Source organism: Pecten maximus, chromosome 7 (genome assembly GCF_902652985.1).
Source record: "Pecten maximus chromosome 7, xPecMax1.1, whole genome shotgun sequence".
Taxonomy (NCBI): domain Eukaryota; kingdom Metazoa; phylum Mollusca; class Bivalvia; order Pectinida; family Pectinidae; genus Pecten; species Pecten maximus.
The window spans coordinates 39,964,243-39,991,710 of record NC_047021.1 but is presented as its reverse complement, the minus strand read 5'-3'; the positions used below and the strand labels follow the sequence as shown (position 1 = coordinate 39,991,710).

The 27,468-nt window shown below is 40.1% G+C and overlaps 1 protein-coding gene across 8 annotated transcripts; it reads left to right on the top strand.

The window, feature by feature from the left end:
* The first annotated feature begins 116 nt into the window (after positions 1-116).
* On the top strand, positions 117-26,079 carry LOC117330827. 8 transcript variants are annotated; one of them, XM_033889343.1, is made up of 11 exons: positions 117-239; positions 10,323-10,511; positions 10,891-11,532; positions 12,169-12,291; positions 12,970-14,221; positions 15,262-15,838; positions 16,817-17,054; positions 17,300-17,402; positions 19,943-24,650; positions 24,733-25,036; positions 25,189-26,079. In XM_033889343.1, exons 2-9 carry the CDS (start codon positions 10,368-10,370, stop codon positions 20,143-20,145), a joined length of 3,282 nt encoding a protein of 1,093 aa, XP_033745234.1. In that variant the 5' UTR covers positions 117-239; positions 10,323-10,367; the 3' UTR covers positions 20,146-24,650; positions 24,733-25,036; positions 25,189-26,079. The 8 variants fall into 8 exon arrangements, with proteins under 8 accessions (XP_033745234.1, XP_033745233.1, XP_033745237.1 ...); XM_033889342.1 differs by having other exon boundaries at positions 24,733-25,150; XM_033889346.1 differs by having other exon boundaries at positions 24,733-25,345; positions 25,863-26,079.
* Positions 26,080-27,468: the final 1,389 nt, after the last annotated feature.

Genomic DNA, 27,468 nt, shown 5'->3' with positions numbered 1-27,468 from the left:
ATCATCAATGTTATTAAAGCACATCGGTAACTAATTAAAGTTATGCATAGTACGGATTCCTGAACGGTATACGTCGGTTTTAATTTTGTACGTCTACACCCTCGGAATGCCTTTGGACTTCACCTTACCTGTAATGTTTACACGTTTGGACGGGAAACTGGGAAACGAGGCGTAGAATTGTGTTTCTCAATGGAAACGATTTGTTTGCTTCCGATCTTGGTCTAACAGTATCATGATATGTAAGTATCATTTAAATTTTTGTTATATGTGCTTACATTTTGAATCTTCCGTATGATTATAAATAGGGCCTAGGTCTATATCATGTTTGTTGATTTGGTGAACACTTAAAAAATTATCTAGCAAACATGTAGAGCTATATTCGTCCTTGACCGAGAAAAATAACAGTCGTATTTTGTGTTAGTCATCGTTGAGCCGACGAAATGATCATTCATGGCGTGTGTTGTAATTGTTTTAATCATGTCTTTAAAGAATAAACTTTCGGTAACAGTGGCTGCCATTGAGAATTCAGACATATATATGGCGAAATATGTGTAATAAGAACTTTCAACTATTCGGTAGCTATCAGATCTGTAAGTGACCACAGGTGCCTGACTCGTTTTATAAAATAATAACATATAGAGTACATATAAATGAGATTTATATGTATTCCATATGTTATTATTTTATAAAACGAGTCAGGCACCTGTGAAGTGACGTAAGTATGTTGACTATAGGACTAGTAGGAGTGGGAAAATGCAGGGTCAGACAGGGGTTTCGAAACCTGAACCTCCGTACACTAGCCAGACACTCTACCAATTGATCTACCTGGTCGCCGATGATCACCCGATTCAGTTCTGCTACACTCTTCCCGCCCGTATTAAGTCTTTGACCCTAAAGACCTGACAAGTCACAACCCAGGTTCGGGTATCCCCTTGTCAAGTATTAACACCTCACTTTAAACATGGTTTGGTCACAGGCACCAAATGTGTTTGGATTGAAAAAATGCATGGCCAGACTGGGGTTTGAACCGAGGACCTCCGAACACTAGCCCGATGCTCTTCCAATTGAACCACCTTCACCAATGATCGAGACATGTGGTCGGAGTGATACAGGTACACATAGTACAGACATGTGGTCAGGGTGACACAGGTACACATAGTACAGACACAACATACAGACATGTGGTCAGGGTGACACAGGTACACATAGTACAGACACAACATACAGACATGTGGTCAGGGTGACACAGGTACACATAGTACAGACACAACATACAGACATGTGGTCAGAGTGACAGGAAATGCATTTTGAGGTATTACATTGGGCTCTGCCTTTTTCGATGCATATCTCCAAAATCATTAAAGATAATTTACAAAACCTGATACACACATTGCTTTAGTGGTGTCTTTTGGTATGGAGTGCTTTGTATTTTTAGGTCATCTGAGATGACGTCTCAAGTGACCTATGCTGTGATCGCCTTTTGTCTTACGTCATCTGTCTTAAACAATTTACATTTTCAACTTCTTCTCAATAAACAAGAGGCCCAGGGTCATGTTATTGGGTAAATTTCATACTAGGATATAAGGTTACAAACTTTGTTCAAATCGATGACCTTGGCATTATGTTCAACTTCACATGGGTCAAATCACTCAAATGTGTTACAATCTTAAACAACTTCTCAACAACCAAGAGGCCCAGGGTCATAATATTGAGACAACAGCATGCTTTGATAAAACTGATAAGTTCAAGGTCAGACTGGTAATGTGTGTAAAATCTTTAATTCAAAAACAAACACAACATGAACTATCAGTATGTATGGGTTTTCCCCGGGCACTCTGGATGGTTTATTTCCTCCCATAGTAAGACCTCTCGCTCGCTTCCGTCCAGGCAAACAAGTGTGATTAATATAAGTTTATATAACTTGTTTCGCAATTGTTGTAAAATAAATAAAGTTTATATTTATTTATATGTATTTAAGAACACAGGTGACTGTTGAAGCCCATAGGCCTAGGCCTCTTGTTCATAATTTTCCTGTATCCATGGAAACAAATGGTTGAAACCTAAATATTATCGTTTCTGACGCGTAACTCCAAAACTGTTTAAGGAAACCTGATACACGCATTGCTGTAGTGGTCTAGGGGTGCTGTTTGGTATTGAGTGCTTTGTATTGTCATAATTTCCTGTAACCATAGAAACACATGGTTTAAACCAAAATATACCACTTTATGAAACAACCAAATACATGCATGTTTGAGTAGTTTCCATTTCATTAGCAGAACACAGGAAGTACATACTGTGGACAACATCATCTTCTTTTACAATGTTAAGTTTTCTTTTAGCACAGTATTGAGCCTAACAGACCCTGGCTGTTAATTATAGGACGTTAAACAAAAACAAACCAAACCAAATGAGCTTAACATCTGATTAAGAAGATTAACTTATGCATCTATGCTGTTTAATTTATTGCTAATACCAACATATGCTATTCTTTATCTCATTAGCAACATAAATCTTAAACAACTAGTTCATCGGGTTTTAAATAACACGTAATACATTTTTATGTAGCTAGCTTTATAATAGTACTGAACATTGCCCTGAAATATATATACCTACCTCAACATTTCTGGGCAGTTATAATTATATCATCATTAACACTCAAGTATTTCAAAAGCTATGATATTTCATGTAATAATGTCCAACATGTTGTGTTGCATTTCCGGGAGTGTCAACTCGGGAGATTTAAGGTCCATTTCAGGCAAAGTACAAGTGCTAGACCGACCAAACTTAATATGTCAGGTAACATTTTCATTCCTTTCGAGGTCTAATTCACTACAAATAGATGTGGAAATATATTGTAAATTTTACCATGTGTTGATCATGAACTAAACTTTTTCTATTGCGATCGCCTTTTGCATGTCTGGTGTTGTGTGTCGTAAACAATTAACATTTTTGACTTCTGTTCCAAGACCGCAGGGGTCAAAAAGGGTCAAGTTTACAGAAATGTTTCAAAACTCAAGTGACCATTAAGGCCCATGGGCCTCTTGTTTGCATCAAATTTCACTTTGAAGTTTTTGGGTTAAGAGTATGCACCTCATACCCATCCTATTTGGGATACAATGATCTTTGGTTGTCTGGGAATGTTTCTAGAGGCTAATTATATATGTAAGATCTATTGCCGCCCATTCACAGGCTAAATCATATACATATGTTTTACATGTTAAAAGTCATAAAAGTTGTTTTCATTGTATAAGGTATACAAATGTATTACTAGCCCGAGTTACTGGGTAAATGAGCATGTGTGCATGCAGAGTGCTAATTTGATAAGGCAGACACATATGGCCTAAATCATTTCAGACTACCTAACATCATAGGAGTTTATCAATTGTAAACATGCTTATATGTTGACCTATAAAATTAAGTGTAGCTGGTTGGCTGGGATAGGATATCATCACAACCACTTCCTGGTCTCGGTACTTGTATTTTGTGTGTAATATCAAGTGCCTATATATCAAAGTTTGCCCCAATTGTCCGGATGTAACAAATAGCAGCCTTGAGGTGGCGATACTGCTACCTACTTGTGACTTCAACTATTGACATTTTACCTATCAGTACTAGTTCGATACAATTACTTAGAAATAAATTAACATGTTATGGCCGTCTAGAGTAAAGTTAATCCAAATAGCAGGGTCGTAGATACTTAGCTGTCTAGACTATCGATTATTGTACCCCCGCAACGAAGTTAGGGGGGGGGGGGTATACTGGAATCAGGTTGTCCGTCCGGCCGGCCAGCCGGCCGTCCATCTGTCTGTAGACGCATTTTGTCCGGACAACTCCTCCTAAACCGATGGGCCAATTCCGATGAAACTTCACACAAATATTAATAATCATGTGTAGATGTGCATGCCACTTTCTTTTCTTTCAAAATTATGGTTGCTATGGCAACTGGTCACTATAAACAGGTTTTCTGATAAGAATCATAACTTTAAGTTTGTCCGGACAACTCCTCCTTAACTAAATGGCCAATTTCAATGAAACTTCACACAAATATAGAGGACCATGTGTAGATGTGCATGCCACATTATTTTTCTCAAAATTATGGTTGCTATGGCAACTGGTCACTATAAACAGGTTTTTCTGATAAGAATCATAACTTTAAGTTTGTCCGGACAACTCCTCCTTAACTAAATGGCCAATTTCAATGAAACTTCACACAAATATAGAGGACCATGTGTAGATGTGCATGCCACATTATTTTTCTCAAAATTATGGTTGCTATGGCAACTGGTCACTATAAACAGGTTTTCTGATAAGAATCATAACTTTAAGTTTGTCTGGACAACTCCTCCTAAACTAAATGGCTTATTTCAATGAAACTTCACACAAATATAGAGGACCATGTGTAGATGTGCATGCCACTTTCTTTTCTTTCAAAATTATGGTTGCTATGGCAACTGGTCACTATAAACAGGTTTTCTGATAAGAATCATAACTTTAAGTTTGTCCGGACAACTCCTCCTTAACTAAATGGCCAATTTCAATGAAACTTCACACAAATATAGAGGACCATGTGTAGATGTGCATGCCACATTATTTTTCTCAAAATTATGGTTGCTATGGCAACTGGTCACTATAAACAGGTTTTCTGATAAGAATCATAACTTTTAAGTTTGTCTGGACAACTCCTCCTAAACTAAATGGCCTATTTCAATGAAACTTCACACAAATATAGAGGACCATGTGTAGATGTGCATGCCACTTTCTTTTCTTTCAAAATTATGGTTGCTATGGCAACTGGTCACTATAAACAGGTTTTCTGATAAGAACCATAACTTTAAGTTTGTCCGGACAACTCCTCCTAAATTTAAACCGAAGGGCCGATTTCAATGAAACTTCACACAAATATAGCGGACAATGTGTAGATGTGCATGCCACTTTATTTTTTTTCAAAATTATGGTTGCTATGGCAACTGGTCACTATAAACAGGTTTTCCTATAAGAACCATAGCTTTAAGTTTGTCCGGACAACTCCTCCTAAACTGAAGGGCCGATTTCAATGAAACTTCACACAAATATAGGAGACCATGTGTAGATATGCATGCCACTTTCATTTTTAGGTCACCTGAGACAAAGTCTCAAGTGACCTATATAGCTATTCTAATACCCTTTTGTCCATCGTCGTCCGTCGTCCGTCATCCGTCCATAGACAATTTACATTTTCGACTTCTTCTCCAAAACCCCTAAACCAAATTCAATGAAATTTGGCAGGAAGCTTTTATGGCTAAAGGTCAATCAAACTTGTGAATTATATAGTCCCCACCCCCAAGGGGCCTGAGGGGCGGGGCTAAAAAGGGTCAAATTGACTAAAACTTCAAAAATCTTCTTCTCTACTCTCAGATATGGTGGAATCAAACACCCTTCATAGATGGAAGGGTCTTAAGGTGCTTTACCAAAATTGTGAATTTCATGACCCAGGGGTCTCAGGTTTGCCCCTGGGGAGGGGGTAAACTTTACTATAGTTTATATAGGGAAATCACATTTTTGGCTATTATTTGTTGGATTTCTATTAGAATTCATTCTAACTTGGTTAACATTATCAGTATGGGATAACAGATTGATAGTATGCACATGTTGGCCATAACTGATCCCCAGGGGCTAATGGGCGGGGCTAAAAAGGGTCAAATTAACTAAAACTTTAAAAATCTTCTTCTCTACTCTCAGATATGGTGGAATCAAACACTCTTCATAGATGGAAAGGTCTTAAGGTGCTTTACTAAAATTGTGAATTTCCTGACCCTGGGGTCTCAGGTTTGCCCCTGGGGAGGGGGTAAACTTTACTATAGTTTATATAGGGAAATCACTTTTTTGACTATTATTTGTTGGATTTCTATTGGAATTCATTCTAACTTGGTTAACATTATCAGTATGGGATAACAGATTGATAGTATGCACATGTTGGCCCTGACTGACCCCCAGGGGCTAATGGGCGGGGCTAAAAAGGATCAAATTAACTAAAACTTTAAAAATCTTCTTCTCTACTCTCTGATATGGTGGAATCAAACACTCTTCATAGATGGAAGGGTCTTAAGGTTGCTTTACTAAAATTGTGAATTTCCTGACCCTGGGGTCTCAGGTTTGCCCCTGGGGAGGGGGTAAACTTTACTATAGTTTATATAGGGAAATCATATTTTTGACTTTTATTTGTTGGATTTCTATTGGAATTCATTCTAATTTGGTTAACATTATCAGCTTGTGATGGCAGTTTGATGGTATGCACATGTTGGCACTGACTGACCCCCAGGGGCTGATGGGCGGGGCTAAAAAGGGTCAAATTGACTAAAACTTCAAAATTCTTTTTCTCTAATCTCAGATATGATGGAATCAAATACTCTTCATAGATTGAAGGGTCTTAAGGTGCTTTACCAAAATTGTGAATTTCCTGACCCTGTGGTCTCACATTTGCCCCTGGGGAGGGGGTAAACTTTACTATAGTTTAGACAGGGAAATCTCATTTTTGGCTATTAATTGTTTGATTTCTATTGGAATTCATTCTAATTTGGTTAACATTATCAGCTTTGGATGGCAATTTGATGGTATACACATGTTGGCCCTGACAGACCCCAGGGGCTGATGGGTGGGGCTAAAAAGGGTCATATTGACTGAAATTTCAAAGATCTTCTTCTCAAGACCCAATTAAGACAGAATCAAATACTCTTCATAGGTGGAAGTGTCTTATGGTGCTTTACTAATGTTATGAACTTCATGTTCCTGGGGTCACAAATTTGCCCCTGGGGAGGGGGTAGATTTTACTATAGTTTATATAGGGAACTCACATATTTGACTATTATTTGTTTGATTTCTATCGGAATTCATTCTAACTTTGTTAACATTATCAGCATTGGATGACAGCTTAATGGTATACACCTGTTGGCCCTGACTGACCCCTAGGGGCTGATGGGTGGGCTCAAAAGGGTCAATTAAATTAACTGAAATATTTCAAATCTCAGGTGACCGTTAAGGCCCATGGGCCTCTTGTTTTTCAAAATTATGGTTGCTATGGCAACCGGTCACTATATTACTAGGTTATCTTAGTTAGCCTCTAATTAGCAGTTCCAATTCACCATTGACTCGTGCAGATTGCGGGGGTATTAGTCAGCCATCCTGGTGACAGTTCTAGTTTCTCTCATCCTGTAGGTTGAACATAGGGGTGCAAAATGGTTTTCTCATCTGTAGGTTGAACATAGGGATACAAAATGGTTTTCTCATCTGTAGGTTGAACATAGGAGTACAAAATGGTTTTCTAGCATATAAGTCCTCTGAGCCTTTTGTAAAAAAAATGTCTACTATCTTAATGGAATTAATTTGAACTGTTGGGCTATAAACAAACATAATATATATTTATACATACATTAATTTATTATCTCTTTTCACCATCAGATAGATTGTATATATATGGTTGATGGATAAGGAAAACAGCAATATTTTAAACTTGTCTAAATATACTAGTCATCAAAACCTATTTTAGATACAACAATAAATGTATTTAAGGAATATACATACAAACTTGCTTGTAATTAAAGATATGATTTCAATAACCGGTCCATAAACCTGTCTTTTTGGCTCCACTACTCTCAGTTTTTGCACATTTTTAGATCAATGTTGCTCTGTGTATATAATCTATGTAGAAAGTGTTAATAAAAGAAATGAAGTGAATTATTATTAGAAAACAAGTGTTGAAAGCCATCAGTAAAACCCTTTATATGGTAAGTGTGCTAGCTAGCTAGGGTACTGAATTTGGTTTGAAGGTTGCTGTGCGGTTTAACTAGTATTTCTAGGAGTCAAAGATGCTTATATATATATATAATTACTGTAATGGAAAACCTTATTTAAAATATGTCTATTTTACTTTTAATTTTTGCAATAATAGTTTTCGTTAAAATATCGTTGACTCCAGTTGGTGAACTCACTCCCTAATGCTAATGTGAGGTATAGTGTTACTCAATGTGAGGCGTGTACTGTACGGATGGCGATACTCTTATACACTGCCCTCCAAAAGTTCTATTACACAAAGAATGTCTAAATTGAATGGCTAGCCAATAAAATTTCAGAAAAATTGTTCTAATATCCGTAAGAGAGTCCATTTGTTAGTGACGATTGTGAATTATTTGAAAAATACCTCACTTCTTTTGAAGTTGCAGGGAGAGGGAATGGCGGGTCCTATTTTCCATAATGTTCAAAAATGAATAAAAATATGGGTTTTTTTACTGACACAAATAAAAGTAATTGTTTAACTGATTAACAGTAAAAAAAATGTAAGAAATGCATTTTTGAAATTTAAATAAAATAAAGAGAGAAATTTACAGAGTGTTGCATTTTGAGGATTTCCATTGTAACAAAACATATGCACTGTTGAAAAATGAACATGAATATTTGAAATCGTGAACAAAAACATCCTAAGAAGTTATTATTCTAACAAATTGTAATAAAGACTTCAAGATTAACTTCGCTGTATTTTACGTAATAATTGTAACAGGACTTTTGGAGGGCAGTGTATATATGTACATACAGTACTCATATATATATATATGAATAAGACTTAGTCTTTGACCTCTTGTTTAATTAAAAGGATATATGTAAGCCTTCCAGCTGTCAGTGCTTGAAATTATGTTATGAAGTGTACACAGTTATAAGGATTCCAACAAAATAAACAATAAACAGCTCAGAAATTAATTTCTGGTTGGTGGGAGGTATACCTATCCTACAGTGGGCCTTAATAAGTCAGCCTGTAACAGTGGAAGTATTGTTTGTTGTAGATCAGACAGGCTGATATAATCGAACTAACTTTACACAGATTTGACTCATTGGTCACGGTAATATCAGACGGAAACATACTACGTAGGCTATGATAACAAACTAACTTACGTACAAATGACTCATCGCAATTCAACACCGATAAGTAATCAATTGTATTATTTTTTTTTTTTAAAATTGTTTGTTGGAAAGTTACCCAATGAACCTACAGTGAATAATTATTTTGATGAGACTCAATGGTTAGATTTCTAATTCATTACAATGTTTGAAAACACTGTTAACACATTTATTTTGCCACAATCAAAGTTAAGCACAATATGACTGAATTTAAAAAGATTAGCATGATTAAAGATAGACACACCCAGTGCATCTACAGTTTTGCGATGGAAATCAATATACAGACATGTACATTTGTAATTATAAGCACAATAAGAATTTTAATACCCGGATACATTCAGCGTGACAAGCTCTACAATGGGATATACTGCTAAAATGTACACATTCATTTAAAAAAAAGTTATACTGCTTCTGTTAGTTAATGATTAAATTAAAAAGATGTGAAAATTTAAAAAAAAAAAATGACCAAGAAATTCTGTGATCCGACACAAGCTAATAATTATATAAAAAAAGTTAGCATGTAGACAATTTCTGAAAAACAAAAAAAATAAGAAATTCTGCAATTTGACACTAATTCATATCATTTTGATTAATCATTCAGAAAAAATGTAAATAATGTGATTGCTTATTCAGGAAAGTTATATATACATGTATTTAGATAACAAAAAATGCGCAATCCTGATGAAGTAAAGAGGTCTCGAGTCTTACTTAACTGGGTAAGCCAGGAAATAGACCCGAGCTTGAATCCTCGTAAAATGTGAATTACCAGAAGCAGGATTTTTTGTCCTGCCTGTGAGCATAACAAAAACCTGTGAAAGTGAGACTTATATATGTATGTTATATTATATATCTTACCTGTAATTACAGATCTGACACCTACAGTCATGTGATATTTAACCAGTATTTACCTGTAATTATAGATCTGACACCTGTAGTCATGTGATATTTAACCAGTATATACCTGTAATTACAGATCTGACACCTGTAGTCATGTGATATTTAACCAGTATTTATCTGTAATTACAGATCTGACACCTGTAGTCATGTGATATTTAACCAGTATTTACCTGTAATTACAGATCTGACTCCTGTAGTCATGTGATATTTAACCAGTATTTACCTGTAATTACAGATCTGACATCTGTGGTCATGTAATATTTAACCAGTATTTACCTGTAATGACAGATCTGACACCTGTAGTCATGTGATATTTAACCAGTATTTACCTGTAATTACAGATCTGACACCTGTAGTCATGTGATATTTAACCAGTATTTACCTGTAATTACAGATCTGACTCCTGTAGTCATGTTATATTTAACCAGTATTTACCTGTAATTACAGATCTGACACCTGTAGTCATGTGATATTTAACCAGTATTTACCTGTAATTACAGATCTTTCACCTGTAGTCATGTGACCCCTGGGTATGAATCGTAGTTATGGGTGCCATCCCTAATGACATCCACCAAGCCATTGAAATACTCAAGACCGATCCCGACAGGGCACATTGGTCGCACAGAAGGTGCATCTGTCTCACCAAAACCAGCAACGGAAAACTTGGCATCAAGGTCGACATTATTGAGGTACATGAATGCACACAGGTCTAGACTCGGTTCATCAAGCTGGCTAATAGATTGTAATACAGAGGTAGATCGAGGAATCTACTTATATTATAATTAATGGCACTAATTTACATAAACCAAATTTTTCCTTTTCTGTCTTCTACATAGATCTTTGCTTATTTGCATATAAAAATAAAAAAATAGATTTATATTCAGAAATTCCAAATATAAAATATTCCTAAGAATTCAAAAATGTGTATCTCATCTTAATAAATAATACAGTGTATGTACTATTGAAATGAGAAAATAAAGAAAAAAGAAAATAAAAACATGAAAAACATTTTTTTTTTTTCCACGAAAGAAGTAGTTTTACATATGTGTTGTTTTTTTGTGTTGACAGGGAAATAAAGAGACATTTTCAATTGTGACCAAGGTAAAGCCTGAATGCTGTCTCGGTCGAGGTGATGTCCTGCATTTGCTTGACCGTATCCTGTTTATAAATCGACAGGACGTGAGATTACTCGCCCCAAATCAGCTGTGGAAATTCTTATCGAGCCTGTCCACCCCAGTCATAGAGGTCCTCGTCTGCTCCCTAGTCAGCATCAGCAGCAAACGCAGTCGGGACCAGGTGTCCAACAGCAGTTGTCGGTCCTTTACAGGTATGCGTAAGGGTCCTGATAACAAACGACGCCCTGTCGAGTCAGAACCTCTCCTGCAGGGACAGGAGGGGCAACAGTCACCAGAGATTCGACCATTCCTGGATAGCAACGGTCTCCGGTCCGGTTCATGTGATGAAAATTGGACGACATCCCTGCCTACTGTGGACAGCAGGACGCAAGCTATTACCGATATCAACGGCCGCACGTGCAGTTCTCTTCCTGCGACCATGAGTAGCCAACTATTGGTGAAACCCAGTACCAACACAAATGACCTGTTGCGGTTCCCACACTTCATTCACTGGGACCCAATCACGAAGACAGTGTCCCTTACACGGGGAGCTAGAGGCTCATTTGGTTTCAAATTCAAGGTCAAGATGTCAAAGGTGAGTTAAAGTAGAAAGTGCCTGCAAATGAAATCTTGATAAACATCATCCCCACATAATGCTTTTGCAAGAGATATTGAATTCGGCTCCACCCATTTATCTGATGAGCATTTCTGGGCTAACGGTTTGACTTATTTCTACAAATCTTTGTACACATATCCGACTAGTGCCCTATAGTTGTGCCTTAGTTACTGGTACAAATTCATTTTTAGATATTTCTCAGTTACCATGGAAACAAATGGAAATACAAAATCAGATTTTACGAGCTGCATGTCGAAAACTGTTCAACTGATCTCTACCAAGCATTGTACGCATGTCATTGGTTAACTAGACTTTATGTGTTACATTAAGATGAGGTTTTTTTCAAATTTTTTTTTATGATTATCACCAAAGTCATGAACATTTTGACTATTATACAGTTTAAACTTCATTTAAGTTTCACTATTTTCAAGTTTAAGCATTGGTATGGAGTGTAATAAAAAGAAAAGAAAAAAAAAAGAGCTTGTTTTTATGATATTCATATTTGCATGGTTTTGGATATGCCATCAATGAAATGAGCTATACTGTTGTCAAACAGCTCTTGTTAACATCTGATATTTGAGTTAATGAAGGATGAATTGATGTCTGTTATTTTAGAATGCTGACGACCTGTACACACTTGTGGAGTGTATCACACCTGAGGGGCCAGCAGACGGTAAACTCATGGTCGGTGACTGGATCCGCTCCGTCAATGGTCAGCCCCTCCAGAGTCCTCGGGAGGTAAGTTATATCAAACCACCTCTATAAATCACCTGGAGTTGTCGTATGTCGGTCCTGATGCCCATGAAGTGGTGTTTTCAATAAGGCCCTTCATAGCCTGGGTGTTCAGATGGCACAGTGGTAACACATTTGCCTTTCACCTAAGCGGGCAGGGTTTGAATCCCTGATAGAACGTGAAAAGGTATGGGGTCACAGGGTTCATCCTGAACCTAAAAATCATGGGCCATTTTGACAAGATTTCAGAAATCGTACGGGCCTAAACATAGAAAGTTTAAGAAATTTGTGAGTTTTGGTGGGTCATTTAGTAAAATATGGGGCAAATGGCCCCATGGCTCCCTCCAGAGTTATTCCCTAGGGTCACCTGCCTGACAATTGGGTACTTCTCCCTAGCTAAGACCCCTTGCACACTTTCAGGCTAGCGAGAGTGATTATATAAGCAACTTGTTTTAAATCCATGTTATAATCCTGACAGGTAAGTTATGTGGCATTTAGTACTCAAGGTCAAAGGTCAGCCCCTCCCAATTCCCTAAGTAGAGTTAAGGAAGGAAAACAGGTGCTTTCTGTCATAATCATTTTCTTCTTTCTCCACATCAGAACCTCCCAGTACCAAACCTTGTTAAAAGTAAAAATATCAACCTCATAAGCAGTCAGTCATTGTAAAATATTATCTGTTCACAGGCTAGCAGCATACCAGAGCTTTTGGCTAAGGAGACAACAGTACGGATAGTCCTGCAGCGCCCTGAAGGTCTGTCACAGAACATCTTCCCACCTACGCCATCCTTGCCAGACCCCGATGTGCATTATCCATCAGTCCCTGGTAATCCTCTGGCCTCTGAACAACCCAAGATGCCTGCATATCAACGGCTTCCAACCCACAACTCAGGAAAGGGACGGCCTGTCTCGTGTGACACTGTCCAGCGAGGTGGTAAAAGCTACCGTGTCACCCCTCTGCCCGAGAGCAGCGATCCTCAGGACCCACAGGATATCAGTGTCGACCTGTTCGAGTTGAACAGGACTGTGAACCTACCAAAAGTGCGCGTGTTTCTGTGTGGTAGTGAGGCTCGGGCCTTGGCTCGCCTGCTTCTGCCAGGCGTGTTATCTTCTCAGTCGGACAATAGTAGCGGCTTGTACCAGTGTATCAAGTGCACCATGGGAATGGACCGGGAAGGTGCCATCAGTTTCACTTCCTGGTCCTCGTTTGATTATCTCGTCAACGACGAATCATCGTCAAGGTTACACGCTAGCAATGAATCTTTAACAAAAAGCGACATATTCAGAGACCGTGACGAGACTAGCTCGTTCATACATAACGGTTCCATTAATGTGGAACTCTTCATTATGCCCGATGATCGGTTTACGCCTGAGGACAAATTTTTCCATCATTGTTGCCAGTATTTATTCACACGGACAAGTATATTTGTGTTGACATTCGACGGGGCAAAAGTTGTGACATCCACACATACAGAGATTCAGCGTCTCCAGAATGTGATTCATACGATCCGATGTTTCGATGGCTATGAGTGCCCGATTCTGACGTATGGCTTGTTGTACAATGATGCCACTGTAGGTGTAGATGAAGTACGCACACTCTTCTATCTGCCATTCGGACAACAGATACAAAAATACAACGTCCCAATGCCAGAACTTTTCTGCCCGGGGGTCGATGGCACAGAGGCCAAAGATGTAAGCCGTCGTCTCCAAAGGGGACTCTGGAAGGTTCTAGGTGAAATGACACTAAAGCAGAAGATATCGCTGCCGTCTGTGGCGATGATGCTTCAGTTTGAGGCAGTGAGAAGCGGGGAGCAGAAGCTGTTTATTGATGAGGTGGAATTCTCAGGGATGTACCAGGACGAAGTCCCTGGAGGGGGCCAGGACCTTCAGCAGATCGTCTGGACCGACCTAAAAAATGTTGGCGAAATTCTGTCCTCAAGTAAGACATGGTGTTATGTATATGTGGAAGTCCATCAAATTATGTATATATCAGAGATGAAAATCTTCAGCCAATTGGCTGATTCCAGCCTTTTTAGCTCTCAAACAATGGCTAATTCCGTGTAAATTTAGTTTCCACTAAAGAAATGATTTTCAGCCTTCCTTAAGGTTTCCCATTTTCATCTCTGATATATAGCTGATGGTAAACCTTTTAACATACATATAAAGGATACTGTTAGTAGATAGAGTGTATAATATATAAGGTCTGTGGTGTTAGCTTGTGTTGATCTACATTATGTAAATTACACTTGTTAATAGTGATTGAAGGGTCAGGATTTGTTACTGTAAACGTGGTTATTTTGCGGGTGGTTAATTTCATGATTTTGATACGTAAACTGCAAGTGGGGGGTAATTTTCGCGATCAACCCACCTTCGTTTGTAGTTCAAGTGTACTCAAATTATTATCAAAATAATACACGAGGGGGAAATTTTCGCGATCAAAAGGGATCTGCGTAATTAGCCTAAATTTCCCCCTCGCATAAATTTCCATGTTTACAGTAAACTCTGTTGATTACTTTCAGTTTCAATTTGCATGAAATTTTTTAGTGAAGCTTAAAAACCAGAAACTTATGAAAAGTGGCTGCCTTCAATTAGTGGTTACTTGAGAGTTGGATTCCTGATTCTGTTAGAGTTGCATGTATAGACTGTATATTATATTGTTAATCATGTACATTTTGTACTTCAATAACTTAGCACATCATGGCACTTTGTCTTGATAAGTTCCTCAGTATAATATAAATTCTCTTTGTCTTGATAAGTTCCTCAATATAATATAAATTCTCTTTGTCTTGATAAGTTCCTCAGTATAATATAAATTCTCTAAATAAACGTTCTCTGTATGAATGTAAATTGTCTTAATATGCGTTTTTCTGTATGTATGTAAATTGTCTTAATATACGTTTCTCTGTAAGAATGTAAATTGTCTTAATATGCTTTTCTCTGTATGAATGTGAGATTTGACTATCATTTCCATTGTTTCAGAAGCCGCACCTTTGACATTGCCACATGTTCAGCACCTTGACAAGTTTTTGTTCATCGACCCAAAAGTTCTATTGGACTGTGTACAGAATGTCAATGTGTTTCTACAACAGCTCAAGGGAGTACAGTCCCTAGAGGGTGCCCGTCAGAAGGGAGTGCGGGGCCTCAGTACTGGTGTCATCACAGAGGAAGATCTCATAGATATCATTTCTCAGCAGTGTCACAACAACTCTGTAGAAAAAATCATCCATTTACTAGAAATATTCGGACTTATTTTCCGTCAGAAATCCCCTTGCACCGATTCAGGAGGCATGAATTATTTAGTACCGTATTTGATCACTGATCAAAGTACACTAGCGCCCCCTACCACAGAGCCGACAGAACTGTGCCTGTATGTAGATTTCCGCACACACACCTCGAGCCTAGTGTTTTACCAGCTAGCCTTCGCCATCAACAACAGTAGTGACAGTCACAGCCTTACGATGATAGGACCAGCTTCCTGTTGTCTCTCCCACCTGGGCTACGACCTCACCCTTCATCATCACAAGCTTCGTGATCGGATACAGATCAACCTTGCTAGGTATGACTCCAGCTACTTCTTATCTAAAAGGGGGATTCTTTTTATTTTACCATCTTAAGTAAAGACAATTTAGAAATCAAATGGATAGAAAAAAATAGGTTCTGCTTCATACGTCCTGTGCAAAAAACAACAAAAATTTGAAACATCTTATAAAAACTTCACAATATGGAAAAATGTCTCAGATCTGTTTCTTATTGATCTTGCTATGTTATTGACAATAATAGATAACAATAGAGGGATTCTGATAGTCATAGATAACAATAGAGGGATTCTGATAGTCATAGATAACAATAGAGGGATTCTGATAGTCATATATAACAATAGAGGGATTCTGATAGTCATAGATAATAATAGAGGGATTCTGATAGTCATAGATAACAATAGAGGGATTCTGATAGTCATATATAACAATAGAGGGATTCTGATAGTCATAGATAACAATAGAGGGATTCTGATAGTCATAGATAACAATAGAGGGATTCTGATAGTCATAGATAACAATAGAGGGACTATGATAGTCATAGATAATAATAAAGGGATTCTGATATTCATAGATAATAATGGAGGGATTCTGATAGTCATAGATAACAATAGAGGGATTCTGATAGTCATAGATAATAATAGAGGGATTCTGATAGTCATAGATAACAATAGAGGGATTCTGATAGTCATAGATAATAATAGAGGGATTCTGATAGTCATAGATAATAATAGAGGGATTCTGATAGTCATAGATAATAATAGAGGGATTCTGATCATCATAGGATTACTACACCAATATATAAAATATAGATCCTCGAGATATTTCATCACATTTTCTGGTTGACAAATATTATAATTGTGTTATTTTAGGATGAAAGGGGTGTGTTCTCTTCAAATTTATCTGCATTTGTGATTAGTGTACTATGGGTCCATCCATGTGCAAATATTTGTTTGGCCACATGTACAAGTTAAACAAAATTCACATTTGTGTTACAGGTCAGAAGCAGCCGCTAAGCCGTATGTGTTGTACCAGTGGCTGCACAAGGTGTGTAAGGCTACCCTGGGGTCGGAGGTCAAGTACGTCTTAGGTCCATCATGTCCGCTTCAGGAAAGGTGTTTTTTCATCAGCCAACACCACTCAGACATGCATGTGCTCGACCTTAGTAAACGACAAATATGCTGCAGCGAGAAGCTCGAAAATCATCGCAAAGTCAAGTTATGGCTCTCAAATATGGTAAGTACCTGTTGACAAAATTTTGTGCATTCGATCATACGTTAAGGAATGTCCTTGTTGAAAGTTTTATCCTTTAACCAAATAATTTGAAATCTTTCTGAAATGGTATGACCTATGTAAATGCTTTAGAAAGAATTTGTCGAGTCTAGAATTCATTGTTGATTAGAGAGGGGGACGAATTTGAACCTCCCGTAAAACTGAGCGGAATAAAACTTTACTGAGAGTTATGTAACTTATTGTTTTAGATTGGGAAGTATGTGAATGAATTGCCGCATACCATTCTGAGGATGATTAGCCAGAAGCTACACCTAAATACTACGTTTGGTAATGACTGGAAGCTCCTTGGAGGTAGGCTAATTGTCTTATGGTGCTTGTCTTGTTCTTTGATCACACATATGCTGCATCTTATTTGTATTTTATATTAGTTTTCATTAGCTGGATCTTTCGCTTGTGGTGTACCGATAGTCGTAACATTGATGAAATCGACTTTGACACGGCCCCAGTTCAAAAAAACAATTTTGTAGAACATACGATTCATTTCATAAAACTGCCATCAAATATCAACATTTCAAAAGATACTTACTTGTTTGAATTTCTTTGATGAAAATAGTGATATTTAATTGATGAAATATATTCCTCATGACTGATTCATTACGTTATTCCCACATGAATGTCAGAAATAAGAATTTTGTGTACTGTGTAGTCATACATAATCATGGTCGATGAAGTGTTTTGGACACTGGCAATACTTATAACTTAAAAATGGTGGAGATTTCAGAAATTAACTTCATTACTTGGAGATTACAGTTGATATTATCCTAACTTCATTTTCAAGTGATAATCCGATTGATCCATTCTGAATGGATGGAAAAAGGGAATGAGAGGAAAAGGGAATTGAATATTTTATATTGTTTATCCTCACCCCCTAGAAGTACAGGGGTGACCCCACCCCATAGAGGTAAAAGGGTGACCCCACCCCCTAGAGGTACAGGGGTGACCCCACCCCCTAGAGGTACAGGGGTGCCTCCACTCCCTAGAGGTACAGGGGTGTCCCCTATCCTCTAGAGGTACAGGGGTGTCCCCTATCCCCTAGAGGTACAGGGGTGTCCCCATCCCCTAGAAGTACAGGGGTGACCCCACCCCCTAGAGGAACAGGGGTGTCCCCACCCGCTAAAGGTAAAGGGGTGCCCCCACCCCCTAGAGGAACAGGGGTGTCCCCACCCCCTAGAGGTACAGGCGTGTCCCCATCCCCTGGAGGTAGAGGTGTGTCCCCACCCCCTGGAGGTACAGGGGTGTCCCCATCCCCTGGAGGTACAGGGGTGACCCCACCCCCTAGAGGTACAGGCGTGACCCCACCCCCTAGAGGTACAGGCGTGTCCCCACCCCCTGGAGGTACAGGGGTGACCCCACCCCATAGAGGTAAAAGGGTGACCCCATCCCCTGGAGGTAGAGGATCGTCCCTACCCCCTGGAGGTACAGGGGTGACCCCACCCCATAGAGGTAAAAGGGTGACCCCATCCCCTGGAGGTACAGGAGTGTCCCCACCCCCTGGAGGTACAGGGGTGACCCCACCCCATAGAGGTAAAAGGGTGTCCCCACCCCCTGGAGGTACAGGGGTGACCCCACCCCATATAGGTAAAAGGGTGACCCCATCCCCTGGAGGTAGAGGATCGTCCCAACCCCCTGGAGGTACAGGGGTGACCCCACCCCATAGAGGTAAAAGGGTGACCCCATCCCCTGGAGGTACAGGAGTGTCCCCACCCCCTGGAGGTACAGGGGTGACCCCACCCCATAGAGGTAAAAGGGTGTCCCCACCCCCTGGAGGTACAGGGGTGACCCCACCCCATATAGGTAAAAGGGTGACCCCATCCCCTGGAGGTACAGGGGTATCCCCACCCCCTGGAGGTACAGGAGTGTCCCCACCCCCTAGAGGTACAGGTGTGACCCCACCCCCTAGAGGTACAGGCGTGTCCCCACCCCCTAGAGGTACAGGCGTGTCTCCACCCCCTGGAAGTACAGGGGTGACCCCATCCCATAGAGGTAAAAGGGTGACCCCATCCCCTGGAGGTAGAGGATCGTCCCCACCCCCTAGAGGTAAAGGAGTGTCCCCACCCCCTGGAGGTACAGGGGTGACCCCACCCCCTAGAGGTACAGGCGTGTCCCCAACCCCTTGAGGTACAGGCGTGTCCCCACCCCCTAGAGATACAGGCGTGTCCCCACCCCCTAGAGGTACAGGCATGTCCCCACCCCCTAGAGGTACAGGCGTGTCCCCACCCCCTAGAGGTACAGGCGTGTCCCCACCCCCTAGAGGTAGTGGGTAGGAGGGGCCTAATAGAAGAAATCAAAAAGAGTTGTTACAGTCTTAAAATTAATATTTGTTTTAAATCCTTTGGAACCAGAAAGGTAGATATTACAGTTAAAGGAATTTGTCAACTTCCACGCATTGTAAATTACTGAGAGATGGATCCCAAAATGGGAAGATATTTGTAAATATAACTTAAAAGGGAGATGTTTAGCCATAGTAAGATTGGGTAGTCGGGTGGCATAGTGGTTACACACTGACATTCACCTAGCAACCAGCTGGGTTAAATTCTTCGATCTAGGTGAAAAAGGTTTGGGGTCACCTGCCTGACCACATGTACATATAGTTTTCGCCATGAATACTGTGTGTAATACCATACAGGCCATCGTGAGAGATTAAAATTTGATATGACTTGCTTCACAATTGTTGTAAAATTACTGAATTACTCATTAATATTTGCCTTGATCACTGAATATAGTACCTGTAAAAAGTTAAGTTACTGTGACCTATATTTCATGTTTAGCTCCATTTCCATGAAAGTGGGACATCAAATTGAATTAACATATATATTTGATGTATTTTGCAGGATTATTGGGCCTGACCGGTGATAAGATTGCTCTTTATGACACGCACAAAGAGCCTGCTTACCAGCTTCTGATGGACCAAGGTCGAAGTCACCGCCTCACTCTGGCCCTGCTTCTGGAACTTCTTCAGCACCCAGACATGGAGCGTCGCGATATCACTAGTGGGATCGAAGACTGGCTTGATAGTAGCCCACAGACACCCTGAGATGTTAACCTTGTGTTGTGTTAAACAGACACCCTGAGATGTTAACCTGGAGTTGTGTTACACAGACACCCTGAGATGTTAACCTGGTGTTATGTTACACTGACACCCCGAGATGTTAACCTGGTGTTATGTTACACTGACACCCCGACATGTTAACCTGGTGTTGTGTTACACAGACACCCTGACATGTTAACCTGGTGTTGTGTTACACAGACACCCCGAGATGTTAACCTGGTGTTGTGATACACTGACACCCTGACATGTTAACCTGGTGTTGTGTTACACAGACACTGACATGTTAACCTGGTGGTGTGTTACACTGACACCCTGAGATGTTAACCTGGTGTTGTGTTACACAGACACCCTGAGATGTTAACCTGGTGTTGTGTTACACAGACACTGACATGTTAACCTGGTGTTGTGATACACAGACACCCTGAGATGTTAACCTGGTGGTGTGTTACACAGACATCCTGAGATGTTAACCTGGTGTTGTGTTACACTGACACCCTGACATGTTAACCTGGTGTTGTGATACACAGACACCCTGAGATGTTAACCTGGTGTTGTGTTACACTGACACCCTGAGATGTTAACCTGGTGGTGTGTTACACAGACACCCTGACATGTTAACCTGGTGGTGTGTTACACAGACACCCCGAGATGTTAACCTTGAGTTGTGTTACACAGACACCCTGAGATGTTAACCTGGTGTTGTGTTACACAGACACCCTGAGATGTTAACCTGGTGTTGTGTTACACTGACACGCTGACATGTTAACCTGGTGTTGTGTTACACTGACACCCTGAGATGTTAACCTGGTGTTGTGTTACACAGACACACTGACATGTTAACCTGGTGTTGTGATACACTGACACCCTGACATGTTAACCTGGTGTTGTGATACACAGACACCCTGAGATGTTAACCTGGTGGTGTGTTACACAGACACCCTGATATGTTAACCTGGAGTTGTGTTACACAGACACACTGAGATGTTAACCTGGTGTTGTGATACACTGACACCCTGAGATGTTAAACTGGTGTTGTGTTACACAGACACCCTGACATGTTAACCTGGTGTTGTGTTACACTGACACCCTGACATGTTAACCTGGTGTTGTGATACACTGACACCCTGAGATGTTATCCTGGAGTTGTGATACACTGACACCCTGACATGTTAACCTGGTGTTGTGATACACTGACACCCTGAGATGTTAAACTGGTGTTGTGTTACACAGACACCCTGACATGTTAACCTGGAGTTGTGTTACACAGACACCCTGAGATGTTAACCTGGTGTTGTGTTACACAGACACCCTGAGATGTTAACCTGGTGTTGTGTTACACAGACACTGACATGTTAACCTGGTGTTGTGATACACAGACACCCCGAGATGTTAACCTGGTGGTGTGTTACACAGACACCCTGATATGTTAACCTGGAGTTGTGTTACACAGACACACTGAGATGTTAACCTGGTGTTGTGATACACTGACACCCTGAGATGTTAAACTGGTGTTGTGTTACACAGACACCCTGACATGTTAACCTGGTGTTGTGTTACACTGACACCCTGACATGTTAACCTGGTGTTGTGATACACTGACACCCTGAGATGTTATCCTGGAGTTGTGATACACTGACACCCTGACATGTTAACCTGGTGTTGTGATACACTGACACCCTGAGATGTTAAACTGGTGTTGTGTTACACAGACACCCTGACATGTTAACCTGGAGTTGTGTTACACAGACACCCTGAGATGTTAACCTGGTGTTGTGTTACACAGACACCCTGAGATGTTAACCTGGTGTTGTGATACACAGACACCCTGACATGTTAACCTGGTGGTGTGTTACACTGACACCCTGAGATGTTAACCTGGGGTTGTGTTACACAGACACCCTGAGATGTTAACCTGGTGTTGTGTTACACTGACACCCTGACATGTTAACCTGGTGTTGTGTTACACAGACACACTGAGATGTTAACCTGGTGTTGTGTTACACTGACACCCTGAGATGTTAACCTGGTGTTGTGTTACACAGACACCCTGACATGTTAACCTGGTGTTGTGTTACACAGACACCCTGACATGTTAACCTGGGGTTGTGTTACACAGACACCCTGAGATGTTAACCTGGTGTTGTGTTACACTGACACCCTGAGATGTTAACCTGGTGTTGTGTTACACAGACACACTGAGATGTTAACCTGGTGGTGTGATACACAGACACACTGACATGTTAACCTGGTGTTGTGTTACACAGACACCCTGAGATGTTAACCTGGTGGTGTGTTACACTGACACCCTGACATGTTAACCTGGTGTTGTGATACACAGACACCCTGAGATGTTAACCTGGTGTTGTGATACACAGACAACCTGAGATGTTAATGTTGAGATGTTAATCTGTGGCTCTGGTACAGTATTCTGACTATTAGTAAACATTTGGGCTGGAATTCCCAGATTTAAATGGAAATTTTACCTCAGTTATGTTCTTGTCAGGTAATTAATATATAAGAGGGGAATACTGATTCCTTAGAACTAGAACTCTGACAGCCAAAATGGCCAACATATTGAATTCCAGATAACCAAGTCCTAAATCCTAATGGACACCCTATTTCCTCTACACTCTCTGGTGTCCATGTCAAAGTTGGTTATTTTTTTCTTTTGCTGAATTATATTAATTAATATATATTAGGTACATCATGTATATCTATATGTATTTCTTTTTATTTTATTTAAGTATTTGGACATAGATGATAGATAATTCAAGGTATAGAAAGAAGCAAGAATAGAATTTAAAAAAAAAAAAAAGAATTTCAAGTATTTTTTTCATGTATAACATTCAACATTTTTATCAGGATGGACATTTCAGGTGAAATTCAAAACAAAAAACCAATATAACAGGTTTTTTTTGCTTTAACTTAAAAAAGAAGACACCCCAGTCGTTGTTGTTACGTTTTGTCTTCACCATGTTCATAATGTGGGACCACTTTAGAATTATTCCAGTAAGTAAAATTGCCTCCACATATCATTGGCACTATATATATACTCATCAGAGTCTCTGGGACTGGCAAAAGGGGAACACTAACATTATCATAATTATGTTGACTTCACGTGTACTTGTCAGTAAATGAAATATACAGGGAAGTTCATTGTATGATAAATGTAGATATTTCTTGATTTAGTTCTCATTTTTTTCTTTTTTTTAATGTTTGTTTTTTAAGCAGAGAGCTTTGTGGATGCATTTGTGTTTTCTGTATTGTTCAGCAAAATTTTTTGTGATGTCATTTTCATCACTGTGCTACTTAAAGATTCATACCATTGAGTATGTGTTAAATTTTGATTGCACCACAATCTGTACTATTATGTTAACAGTATTCTATACCTCACAATCATACACAGATTTACTTATTATTCTGTATAAATGTGACATTTCATTATTATTATTCCCTCCTGAATGAAGTTCGGTGATCTGATATCAGTATTGATAAAGGTCAGGTCAGCATGATAGTTAGATCTATGCATGTTAATCTGTGTTGTCATGGTAACCTGTGTCATATTAGCAGTCTGTGTTGTCACAGCAACCTGTGATGTCATTGCAGCCTGTGATGTCATGACAACATGTGTTGTCGTATCAATCTATGATGTCACAACAGCCTGTGATGTCATGGCAGCCTGTGGTGTCACAACAACCGGTGATGTCATGGCAACCTGTGCTGTCATATCAACCTATGCTGTTGATGCAGCCTGTGTTGTCATGGCAACCAGGGTTTCCAAGGCAGCCAGTATGTTGCCATGGCAGCATGTGTTGTTGATGCAGTCATTGTATTGTCATAGCAACCAATGTGTTGTTACAGCAACCTATGTTATCCAGGCAGCTGAGCTGTCAAGATATTGTGATACATCACTTAAAAGAGGTAAATAGCTTTATGTTATAAATCTTTTATGTAATTCAAAATGGCGAAAATGCTATGTATAACAGTATTTAGATATTGTGTGATAGTAATATGTGCTAACTCTATCTACTAATATTATTTTGTATGTTAAATACTTATATCAAAGCATTAAGTTGCAATAAAATTGTAAATATCATATAATGATATACCCACAAGTTTATTTTGTTTAAAGTTTGTACAGTAAGTTAGATATGTACATGTGCTATTATATGTTTTTGATTTAGTCTTGGTCTGGTATTATAGAAATATTGATATATAATATATATATAATAGCTTTCCACAATATATATATAATAGAATTATAATATCCTTCCATGCCTGGTTTATAGACGTGATAGTATTATGAATGGTGTATTAAGTTTGTTCACATGACTGTTACAGTGTCTTTAGATCCTACATGATCACCTATCATAGAGGTCACATGACCTCTCTGATACAGTCATGTGATGTAGAGGTCACATGACCTCTCTGATACAGTCATGTAATGTAGAGGTCACATGACCTCTCTGATACAGTCATGTAATGTAGAGGTCACATGATCATGACCTCTCTGATACAGTCATGTAATGTAGAGGTCACACGACCTCTCTGATACAGTCATGTAATGTAGAGGTCACACAACCTCTCTAATACAGTCATGTAATGTAGAGGTCACACAACCTCTCTGATACAGTCATGTAATGTAGAGGTCACACAACCTCTCTAATACAGTCATGTAATGTAGAGGTCACATAACCTCTCTGATACAGTCATGTAATGTAGAGGTCACATAACCTCTCTAATACAGTCATGTAATGTAGAGGTCACATAACCCCTCTAATACAGTCATGTAATGTAGAGGTCACATAACCTCTCTGATACAGTCATGTAATGTAGAGGTCACATAACCTCTCTGATACAGTCATGTAATGTAGAGGTCACACAACCTCTCTGATACAGTCATGTAAAGTAGAGGTCACATAACCCCTCTAATACAGTCATGTAATGTAGAGGTCACATAACCTCTCTAATACAGTCATGTAATGTAGAGGTCACACAACCTCTCTGATACAGTCATGTATTGTAGAGGTCACATGACCTCTGGTACAGATCCAACACTGAAGCATTGTAAAAGTCACATGGTCTCTGGTACAGGTTCTACACTGTGGGGTATTGTAGAGGTCAAAGGTCACATGATCATGACCTGACCTCTAGTATAGGTCCTACACCATCGTGTATTGTAGAGGTCACACAGCCTCTGGTACAGATCCTACACTGGTGTGTATTGAAGAGGTCACACAGCCTCTGATACAGATCCTACACAATTGTGTACTGTAGAGGTCACATGACCTCTGGTACAGATCCTACACCATCGTGTACTGTAGAGGTCACATGACCTCTGGTACAGATCCTACACAATTGTGTACTGTAGAGGTCACATGACCTCTGGTACAGATCCTACACAATTGTGTACTGTAGAGGTCACACGACCTCTGGTACAGATCCTACACCATCGTGTACTGTAGAGGTCACATGACCTCTGGTACAGATTCTACACAATTGTGTACTGTAGAGGTCACATGACCTCTGGTACAGATCCTACACAATTGTGTACTGTAGAGGTCACATGACCTCTGGTACAGATCCTACACCATCGTGTACTGTAGAGGTCACATGACCTCTGGTACAGATCCTACACAATTGTGTACTGTAGAGGTCACATGACCTCTGGTACAGATCCTACACAATTGTGTACTGTAGAGGTCACATGACCTCTGGTACAGATCCTACACTTTAGTAAAGGATTAGGAGATTATACAAACATCTATCCCCATTAGTGACATGCTGATGTTATGTTTAAATATATAAATACTGTGGAGAGTACCATAACATTTTTTGTTCACTTTGTTTGGTGAATAGCTGTATAATGTACGCTTGATGTAAATTGTGATCTGAAACTAATAAATACATTAAAATTTTGATTTTAATTTGTTCTTTTTTCGCACTGAGAAAATGCAATATATATACATCTTGAAGAAGGCATGAACAAGTATGGACTTGCAATAAGGAAGCAATGTATGAAGTTTGATTTTATTTACCCTTCATCTTCAAGGTGGTCGCCCTACATCCGTGGTCACCCTACATCAGTGGTCACCCTACATCTGTACATGTGGTCACCCTACATTCGTGGTCACCCTACATCTGTGGTCACCCTACATCTGTGGTCACCCTACATCCGTGGTCACCCTACATCCGTGGTCACCCTACATCCGTGGTCACCCTACATCCGTGGTCACCCTACATCCGTGGTCACCCTACATCCATGGTAACCCTACATCCGTGGTCACCATACATCCGTGGTCACCCTACATCCATGGTCACCCTACATCCATGGTAACCCTACATCCATGGTCACCATACATCAGTGGTCACCCTACATCTGTGGTCACCCTACATCTGTGGTCACCCTACATCACCCTACATCCGTGGTCACCCTACATCTGTGATCACCCTACATCCGTGGTCAACCTACATTGCCCTACATCCGTGGTCACCCTACATCTGTGGTCACCCTACGTCTGTGGTCACCCTACATCTGTGGTCACCCTACGTCTGTGGTCACCCTACATCCATGGTCACCCTACATCTGTGGTCACCCTACATCTGTGGTCACCCTACATCTGTGGTCACCCTACATCCGTGGTAACCCTACATCTGTGGTCACCATACATCTGTGGTCACCCTACATCTGTGGTCACCCTACATCCGTGGTCACCCTACATCTGTCGTCACCATACATCTGTGGTCACCCTACATCTGTGGTCGCCCTACATCCGTGGTCACCCTACATCTGTGGTCACCCTACATCTATGGTAACCCTACATCTGTGATCACCCTACATCTGTGGTCACCCTGCATGTGGTCACCCTACATCTGTGGTCACCCTACATCTGTGGTCACCCTACATCCGTGGTCACCCTACATCTGTGGTCACCCTACATCTGTGATCACCCTACATCTGTGGTCACCCTACATCTGTGGTCAACCTACATCCATGGTCACCCTACATCTGTGGTCACCCTACATCTGTGGTCACCCTACATCTGTGGTCACCCTACATCCGTGGTCAACCTACATCCATGGTCACCCTACATCTGTGGTCACCCTACATCTGTGGTCACCCTACATCCGTGGTCACCCTACATCTGTGGTCACCCTACATCTGTGGTCACCCTACATCTGTGGTCACCCTACATCCGTGGTCACCCTACATCTGTGGTCACCCTACATCCGTGGTCAACTTACATCCATGGCCACCCTACATCTGTGGTCACCCTACATCTGTGGTCACCCTGCATGTGGTCACCC